General features: G+C 40.2%; 1 protein-coding gene across 1 annotated transcript in view; it reads left to right on the forward strand.

Annotated features, from left to right (window-relative positions):
• KIAA0408 (KIAA0408 ortholog) overlaps nucleotides 1-5,731 on the forward strand; it is a 19,352-nt gene extending 13,621 nt beyond the window's left edge. Inside the window, exons 7-8 of the mRNA XM_009325632.1 lie at nucleotides 340-348; nucleotides 808-5,731. Of these exons, the coding sequence (XP_009323907.1) occupies nucleotides 340-348; nucleotides 808-981 (183 nt within the window). The 3' untranslated portion in view covers nucleotides 982-5,731. The remainder of the gene's footprint in view (nucleotides 1-339; nucleotides 349-807) is intronic.
• The last annotated feature ends 4,298 nt before the right edge of the window (nucleotides 5,732-10,029 follow it).

Genomic DNA, 10,029 nt, shown 5'->3' on the forward strand with positions numbered 1-10,029 from the left:
ACTAGATAATGACTGAGTTTACATTGATGTAAGCCCAGAAAAACTTTACTAAGCCAATTGGATTTTTTTTTCTCCTTAGGCTCATGCTTTATGGTGTCATTTCTATCTGTACAAACTAAGTGTAGAATATGGCCTGATTAGGGGGTACCATTTTAGGTCCAGCAGCATTCCCGTCACAAAGATGTGAAGAACTACACATGGCATGAGGCATTTGGTTTATTTTCATTAATTCCAATTTACATCACTGTAGCTACGATCAAAATCTGTTGGTTTTCCTGTGTATATAAGGCTCTGCATGTGGACATGACACTGCATTAATACATAACCATTCTGAATTAGTTACCAAGTGTAAACAGCTTCACGTTGCACTAATGGAAACAGAGTTCTTAGCAAGATGTGACTGCTGAAATAGGATCTATCAAGAAGTACCTGAAAAGTATGTAGATCATACTCCAGTAATGTAAGATGGTATTCCGAGTTCTACGTTTAGAACAGTATACAGTGTTCATTGACAAAAAGCTTCCAAAAATGAAAAGAAATGAGAAGTGAATGTCAGTTTTGGCTTGCATTAACATTTTATACCTTTCCTTGTGTCTGACACTTGCCTCCGTATATTTTAAACCGCAACCGATGTGAGAATCCCTATACATAGAAATAGCTGTTCTTTTGCATTCTGCGCATTACTGTGCTCCTTTTAATAGCTTCAGACCACCTGTTCTGAGGTCACCCCAAATGTCTTCCTACATTCCCGCTGCATTCCACAAAAGCCGTAACTTGTTAAAGCAAGGAATTGCCTTTGTGTTCTAGATATCTGTGCCAGCTAAATGTTCAAGTGGGAAGGGTTTCTCCCGGCCTGCTCGGCCAGCAAATCGACGCTTACCTTCCAGATGGGCACCCAGATCACCATCCGCACCGCCTGCTGTGAGAAGAATGGCATACAACTGCTCTGTCTCCTTTCGGTCAGAGACCTCAGTAGTCTGAACCCAGAGCTGGGTTAGATGGTGTTGTGAAAGCTCTACGCCTCATTATAACTGTGTTCGGTATGTGTTATAGCAACCAGTTCTACACTGCTGTATCTTGTCCAAGAGTGAGCCCCACCACATGCCGGACAAAGCGTTTTGAATCTTAGGTCATCATCACCATGGTCTTCAGTGTTTTTATTGAGATGAAATAACTATACCCCTGGTTTTCTCTTTTTTTTTTTTGTAATAGCTCACAAGGAATTTCTTTTGAATGGCATCTTCCTTAATTTGCCAATCAATTTTGAGTTGAAACAATGTATAGTGCTGTATATTCTGACTCTTCTGCAAACAGCAGAACGTAAAGCTGTATGCATGATCATGTGTTCGTAGGTGCATGTGTTGGACTAGGAAGTATACAGGTCTGTATTTAGAAGAGACAAACTGTGCTAGTGTTGACATTGAAATTACAACCTATATGCCTACATATATATATACTTTGTGTTTATTTTAAAAAGTTTGAAATATACAGTCCTGATGACATTTATATTTTGTATATCTTTTACATAGGTTCACAGGTGTAGTATTTAATGTACAAAAACTAAATATGCATTTTTGTGACTGATTGCAGCGATAATGCCTTGCACAATATGTATCTGAAGCAGACTAGCTCGACTGATTCATCAGTCACGCTTCATGGCATCCTCGTTCGGTTTCCTAACCCTTATGATGCTAGGTCAAAATACCCAAACATATTTTTTCTGAATTAAAATATTATATGATTTGTAATACATTAGCCTTTTTCAGCACCAGAGACATTCCTGAAATGTTCCAATCCCTTTAAAAAGCTTAAATGTGCCATTATATATATAGCATACTGTAAACACTTTGGTAGTTTCAACTAGTGTAACATACAATTTATGAAGGGAAGAAAAGGGTTGTATATGCTCAATTCTGTAAAACTTATTTTTCCTTCTAGCGTTATACTTTGAGGTTTGGCAAAGTCAGATAACAATGGACTTGTTTACTTTCACTCAAGGCAGGAGAACAAGGGCCATTGTTCCCACTGCTGCAACCTCACTCCTTTTTTACTCTTCTCCTAGACTAGAGTGCCTGAGCCACTTGCTAATTTACTGCTCCCGGACTGACTCGTGGCAGTCAGTTACGAAGTTTACTTGCACTCTGGCAACAAGCTGCATCTAGTGCAGAAATACTGCATCGAGGTATGATCACAATAGTGCCCAAAATCCTAGACACGTGGCGTTGGAAGTATGTATTTGCCATCACTTGACTCGGTATTATGTACCATCTGAATGACGTGCACAGAGCCTGGCTTGTTCCTTCCCATAGCGTGAAAGAAATATGGATGTTGCCCAGACTCTTCTGAACTTTCAGAAAGGCAGTGTCCTTCATCCTGGAATTTTTGCACCCTTCTCTAGGCTGTTGCGTGGTGCAGTGTGGTAATGATGATAAATGTTACCTTTAAACAGCATGTCTAGGTTGAAAGGAGTAAAGAGGCACTTCTTCAACATCAGCCTGATCTTGTCTTGCAACTTTTCTTCTTCTCCTGGAGAAACATAGTGTGTTTAAAGGAATTTCAAAAATCATCCCAGGATCCATTAACATGCACATCTTCATAGGTGAATGTAAAAAGGATTTCAGAGAGAGTGTAGGCTTTTGTCCTAGTGAATTGTATATGTGGCAATATAGGGAAAATTAATTGTGCTTAATTTGATAGTGATCTATTGTCCTACTCCAGTCACGTTGAGAATCCACGCCTTCTTCCTTCCTTTTAGGGCCTTATTCTTCTTTCCTCTGCACAACTTTGGTTTTGCAGAGAGAGAAAACAGGAGGCCATGTGTTCTGAGCAATATAGCCTTTACAGTAGCATCAGTAACTGTTCAGGCATGCCAGTATTGGAGCGAGCAGGCATTACAGCCATAAATCGCACCTTATTGTGCCATTGTGGCTGCCTGCGTGGCAAAAACACGCTCAGAGTAATTTGCCCAATCTAGACTTCTGGTCCTTTCTAGGTGTGAGCGGTGGGAAAATCCCACAACAATATATGAAGGCTTCAAACAGACCAACAATTCATCAAAATTTGCTCAGACATTATTGCAAAGTTATTACTGGAAAAGATACCAGGACAGAAAATCTTGAAGAAAATCTTGAAATTTATACAGTTTGGATAGAGACAAAAATCTGTGTGCTTGAGTGAAAAATCAAGAGTACTATAAATTTGCCTGTTTGCCCTAATTTAGAGATTGCACTCCATTAACTTCCTTAGAACTAGAAAAATTAGAGACGATTCATAGTGAATTTGGAACATGGCTTAAGATTCTAGCTAACTGTGGAAGTTAGCAAACCAAAATGCCTTGCAAATTGATGTTTTAAATGCCTAAGTAGCTGAGCAGCTTTAAATGCCTAAAGCTGAGGAAAGGGTAATATGAGAGAATTGTAAAAAAATATGGTTCTTAATTTCAGTCAGTGTTGACTGCAGTAAAACTTCTTTAAATTACCTTCATGGTAAAGTTAAGCAGTTTTGTTCTGAAAAACGGTGGTGCACTTTTGTTTGAAGTATGTAACTATGAAAGCGTTTCCCTTGATTAGTCAGTGAAGGTGTTTCTTTAGTTCCCTTCAGCTTCTTGGATCGCCTTTGACATATATCACATTGTTGAATAACAGAGAAAGGATCAAATATCTACAACATTCCCTGATGTATGTAAGTTTAATGAACAGAAGGTTTTTGAAATAAACTAATAGGTCAAGGACAAGTCCATTTTGTCAAGATTTTCTGTGTCCGTCTAACTACAGACATTGGTTCTGATGCCCAAAAGTATCAAAACTGGCAATTTTGGTCTGCAGGTGGCTAGTCGGACATACCAATTTTAGAAAATTGCCACTGACACTGTTTAAATATTCTCTTCAACTGCACCTGTAACAGGGCCAGTGCACTGTGGTGAATTTTTTAGTTCCCAGAACTGTGATTGCTGAACCATAGTAATGGCTTTATTGCACTTATTTGCTATAGCGGGAAGAGCTCCGTTGGACTTTCAGCTTCCCCCATGTTGTCTCTGACAAGGAAATATAGTTACCTTGGAAGCTCTGAAGCAAGAGACTCTCCATACACACACACTCATGCAAGAACCACAAATGATCTAAGTATGACTTGACCTTTCTATTAATCCTAGTGTCACCTATGGAAGCGGTGAGTTTTGTAAGCCTGTTTTTAAAATAGGTTTTTAATATTATCCCTCCATATGCTCCCTGAAGTCTTAATGCAGATATAGGTTCTTCTTACTTCAGCGCTGAACAAGTCTAAGACTCTCTTTATTGCATGTTTATGGGCTTTAGTACTGAAATAAATGCGACACTCCCTGCACACATAAAGTCAGCTGCCCACTGAAATGGGGATGTCACTAGCAATCAGCTGGCTGGTACTTAGTTGACAGAAAGCATAATTCTCCCTCGTGCTGGGAGATGGAGCCATAACCTTTCCCTGAGACCCTTTTAGGGAGGAGCGTGGCAGGGTAGAAACACATAGAGAAGAGTCAGTTAGACCTTAGCTACACATGCAACATAGCGGGCCACCTGAAGGCTAGAAAACTGGCCTGACTCAGAGCCTCTGCTAGAGGCAGAAGGAGTAGAGGAAAAAAATTCCTTTAAAACCTCTGGATATCATTCCTCAAACTCAGAGTACATTTCCACTAAATGTTTTATCTTTCCAGTGTTAGTGATAGGCTTCTTATGTATCTTTAAAATGTTGCTGAAGGGATGAACTTTGCTTGTTCTCCAGCAACAACACAATTATCTTTCACTATGACACATACTGTAAGGGAGTTAGCTGTTATATATAGCAAAGAATTGGCAATCAGTGTAATACAATTTTCCAGAGCATTCAGAGCACCAATTTGTTTCTCCAGTTGTCTATTTAAAAAATTGTTTCTGTAAATAGGGATTTTGTATCCAAATGGCTTCAACAGCATTTTAGCAAAGATCTACAGCAACCCAGCAGGCAGGCCATTCCCCTTAGAGTTTTGTTATCTCTGGACCAAGCCTAAATTTCCTAGCATGCAAGAATTTATGCAATTCTCACAATGCTGCTATGCAAAGAGTTTCTTTGGCTTTGAGATCTGTAATATACAACTCTAGCCATTATACGGCTGATATTCTCTATTGGACTAATTTGTAATGGTGTCTTTGGTTGTGTACATGCTCTTTAAACTGGGAGGCAGAATGCATTTGCTCTAAATGCACTAAATCAAAGCCCCTTGTTGCCTCTGGCCTTTCCACCCCTCATCGATTCCCAGTGGATGTGTATTTTTATGTGGTTTATTGCCATTGGTCTATATCTATATGCCATACCATAGGACTTTCTATCTGTACCGCAGTCAAAATATTTTTTGGACAGCCTATTCTAAAAAGTGCTGATATTACTATTGCCATTCACAAATATATTAGATCTTGATCTATTGTTTTGCATCACTGAAAATGCACTTTCTTCATCAACTGTTAGTGGCATATATTATACAAAACTTGTGCTCTTGTTTTTTGAAATGACGATTAATCTGCTTTTGAGGTTTGCTTCTACCCCTCTCCCTCGCACCTTTTCTGTTTTGCAAAGTACTTGCATCAGCAGAGACGTGTTCCTGATGTGTACGGTTGATCCAGTTGCTGTGTGGCTATGGGAGCTCATACCTAAGGGTGCCTTGCTAACTATGTTACTCTAAAAAGAATTGTATCAGAATTTCCATGGGGTAAGAGAGATTGAACCCTCTATATGATAAAAGTGTGCAAATAAAAATCAGAAAGAAAACAGAAGAATCAAAGAGGAGGGTGCAACACTTGTAGTAAATGTTGTGGCTAGTTCTTTGCTTCTAATGGAAGATCCCTCTGTGCTGCCTACTTCATACCACCTGAAACTTCCAGTAATGTACTGTCTTTTTTCAATCAGCATCTTTGTATGTACACTTTTCCTCCTCTGTGAGCCCGTAATAGCAAAGAGATACTGAAAGGCTGATGTTAGTAATGTCAGATTAACACCAGTCCTTCCTCTTCCTCTATTTGATGGTATGGTGGTTGTTGAAGAATGCTTAAGTTTCAGTTGTTAGTCCTTTCTGTGGCAGCAGTGGGTTTTAACAGGAGGTGCATGATGGTGCTCACAGCATGAACATTACGGAATGCACAACACATTGTGTCTTCCACCCATGCTGGATTCCCAGCACGGCACAAGGGCACACTCTGTCACGCTGCTGAAATGGGGAGTTTCCTGGAAGATAAATGTGAACCAACCTTGTGCTTGAGTACAACAAGAGCCAGACTGTACCTCAACACCACTGGTCATGCCAAGCAACTTCAGTCCTTAGTGCAGGATGTTTTTTACCACACTGGGACAAAAATACAATCTTATGGTCTTTTCTGGACCATCTGGATGGATGTTTTTTACCACACTGACAAAATTACAGTCTTATGCTCTTGCAGAGGAATGCCCTTCTCTAGGGACAGCTGGGGAACAAAGGAGAAGTAGAACTTGTCCTAGGGTGGGGCATCTCCTGAATTTGGATCAGATCCATTTCATGTAGTGTTAAATCCCTTACTACTTTTGACGGAAAAGAAAAATTAAGGGAAAAAAAGTGAGTGCAATATACCAGTTAGTGTTTATTATTATAGTTTTCCTAGTACCTATCCAGGGGCTGCTGGTTTATGCCTTTTCTCTAATAACCGCAGTTGACAATGTTTCTGTTTAAGGGTCCAGAGTTTGATTCCTCCTAGTGGTGCATGTTTGTGTATATATGGCCAAGATTCACTGAAAAATGACACTGTAGGAGAGAGTCCATACATCTTATGCTTTTAAATCAGATTATCTAATGTGTGAGCCCAAAATATACTGCTCTATTGCATGAGATAATGTTTCCCTTTACTACGGAGTAGTATATGAATTGGCAGGAAGAGAGCAGGCACCGCACAGGTATGTCTAAGGCATGTAATACAGGTAAGCAAGCTGTACTGGCTGATATTAATGGGTGAGCTAAAATCCCTTGACTAGTCACCCAGTAAAGCCAGAGGTTCTTTAATATTCGGTCTCAGTGGATGCATAGACTTCTACTAACTTGCTAACGTGTCACAGGGATCTTAATGCTAAGGAGTCTGGTTTTGATTGCCCCTCCAACTGGAGGTATGCAACTGCCTGTGGCAGATGCGTCTGCATAGTCTTTTGCCAGTGCCCCTCAAATTTCCCTGAAGTAGTTTACTGCAGCTAGAAGAATTTCTGGCATCACCAAATTATATTCACAGTAGAAAAGGACTTTTCATTAAAGAAAATTGCACTCATATGTGAACTCTGCAAACATGATACTGCCAGCTGGCATGGTGACGCAGAAAATCGTACTGAGTTTTACTTCTCCATCACCAGATATTTGCAGCAGGTCAGCTCTTCTGGTACCACATATGATGTAGAGCTGCTTAAGATATTATTGATGAAAGTGCACCACAGACATATATATGTGTACATATGGTCTGCTTGTTTCTTTGCAGAATTTTTCTAGTTTCCACTGGTTGTTTTGGGAGTTTGGGATTTTTTTTTTTTCCAAATTCACCTGAAGGCAGTTGAGCTACCTAAGCTATTGCTGGTAAGAAGTTACACAGGGACTTCTTCTGAAACCAAAATGTCTACTCAGAGAAGTAGCTGGCTACCAAAGGAGGTAAGATGTTCACAAGCTGGCTCATACACTGTCACATCTCCTCTGTGTATATATATACACATATATATATATATATATGAGACACATCTTAGGAACTTTTCCTCCAGGAATTCCCACAGTGGACAATGCAGCTGTTTTTGCTGTAAGATACCATTTACTGTGTATATGAGTACCACAGATAAGTACATACAGAAAAATAATGTCTGATATTGTATGTAAACAGACTCCTCCCAAAAAATGGTACTGAAATGCTTTACATTAAAAACAGCATGCATCTTAATGGGATCCAGCAGTTTCTGAAAGCCCATTTTCATATAAGTAAATGCAATCAAATCTTTTAATGAAAAAAATGTGCTTATGCATGTCACCTTTTCCTTCCAAATATTGTAAGCCTACCTTACAGCTCTGATCCTGATTTTGCCTCTTGTACTGCAGGAAAAGAAAAAAGAAAGTGAGATAGTCAGAAAAATCCTCTAGCTTAGGCACTTCAAAATGTCTGGTACTGGTCTCCCTGTACATGGGTATGAGACTTTGACAGCTTAAGATTAAACAGTATTGACCATGCAGAGAAGCTGACCTTCCATTTCTCCTCTCTGTAGTTTTACTCCTTCCTTCCCTCTTCCTTCCATCGGGAGGTGAAGATTCAACCACCCAAGGAGAAGAGAAATAGGCCTGGTAAAAATAGCTGCCTGGAAGCTTCTCTTCACTTTCCAGCTTCTCTTCTGCAGGCCTCCAGACCTGCAAAACACACGACGGTTCCATGGACCAGCTCTGAGAAGCTAGAGAAAGATGCCGTTTGTGGTCTTTCTGCTACAAGCACTAAAGCAGCCAGTTTGGGGCTGAATAGTTTTATGGGGGGGTTTTGCTATTGTAGTGTGGAGAAAGCTTTTGCCTTTTCTGTGCGGGAGTCTGTCTCCCTCTCAACCACCTCTTGGATGGGCTTCTGCAATTTTAATTCATTTTACCGCAAAATTTCACAGCAGTTTGGACAGAAAGTGAAGAATTCCTCATTCTCTGTTGGAAGTTAGCCAAAAGCTTAACTTAATTCTCCTTAACAAAGGGCCAAGGAGAATTTAAAACTGTTTAAAAATCTCCAGCCAAAGTAATCTGCAGTCAGCCCACCAAGGTTTTTAGAACTGAACTGTCTCTTTAAGCTTGGCTCTGGGAAATAAACCAACTTATTTCTGTTGTAGTGAGTGGAAAGTGGATGATGAAAGTAATTTGCAACATTCAGAAATTAAGATAACAGCAGTCTGCTGATTTAAGTAGCACTGTGCTGCTTGTACAGCCTCCTGTGAGTAGTTATGTGTTAGATATTCTGTTTTTCCTAGGATGCCATTCAATGCCAGCCCATATGTCTTTTGGTCTAGACTGCTGTGTTTCATAGGAGGTATACATTTAAATATGTCTGGGAGAACCAGGCTGATGTAATGCTGGAGACACCATGTCTATGATCAGAACCCACAGAAAAAAGTCCAAGCTCCAGCCGCACCTGGGACATCTCTACTAAAACAAGGAAGCAGATACCAGCTTTGCTGCACAGGCTTCAGCATTGATGACTTATTGCCATAGATGGATGTGGAAAAGGAGTGCTCTCTTCCTCTTGTACAGAGGAGCATTGGAGGGTCTTCTCCGTGTTCATAGCTGGATTCCCAGTTTTGCACCAACTTTCCTGATAGAGAACCAGCTGGCAGAGCTGAACTGAAATCAGCTTTTGTGCAATGAGTGGATACTGATGTCATTAGTCATCATCTTTGTTCCAGAACTCCTTGCTGTTACTACTGACCAAGAAAGGCAGGAGGAAAGAAGGGTCTTCTTGCCACCCATAGCAAGTTTAGGATTGCCGAAGGGTGAATCTTACAGAGTTCCTTTTCCTAAACACCGTAAAAACCCCAACAGCCTCACTTCTACTCTTTCCAAAATGCTATGTGTACACACCTAGTCACTGTTGACTAAAACTGTTTTTCATTACAATATTACCCACTGTTGATTAATTGAGTATTAGAGAAAAGGCCAGCTGCAGCAGGTCAGGAATAAGGAAATGCCATTCCTGAATTTCTTATTTCTTTGGCAGAGACACAGAGAATTTGGTTTTCATTACACACACAGCTTTTAGCTTTCAGTTGGATCAAGAGGAGAGGGCATTCGTCCATCTCCATCATTTCAGACAGGTCTTGATCTGCAAAATTCTTTAATGTTATCACACAAGAACTTCTGATCACTAGACTTTGTTTGGAGGTAGAATAAATGACTGCGATCTAGCTAAGTCATAAATTTGGGGGTTGGGAAGACCACTCTTCTCCCCACAGGCAGCTTACAGTGTGAGAGCATCCTAGGTATGAGATGTTAAATCTTAAAGCACTGCACTG

The sequence above is a fragment of the Pygoscelis adeliae genome, unplaced genomic scaffold (assembly GCF_000699105.1).
Source record: "Pygoscelis adeliae isolate BGI_AS28 unplaced genomic scaffold, ASM69910v1 Scaffold54, whole genome shotgun sequence".
NCBI classification, from domain to species: domain Eukaryota; kingdom Metazoa; phylum Chordata; class Aves; order Sphenisciformes; family Spheniscidae; genus Pygoscelis; species Pygoscelis adeliae.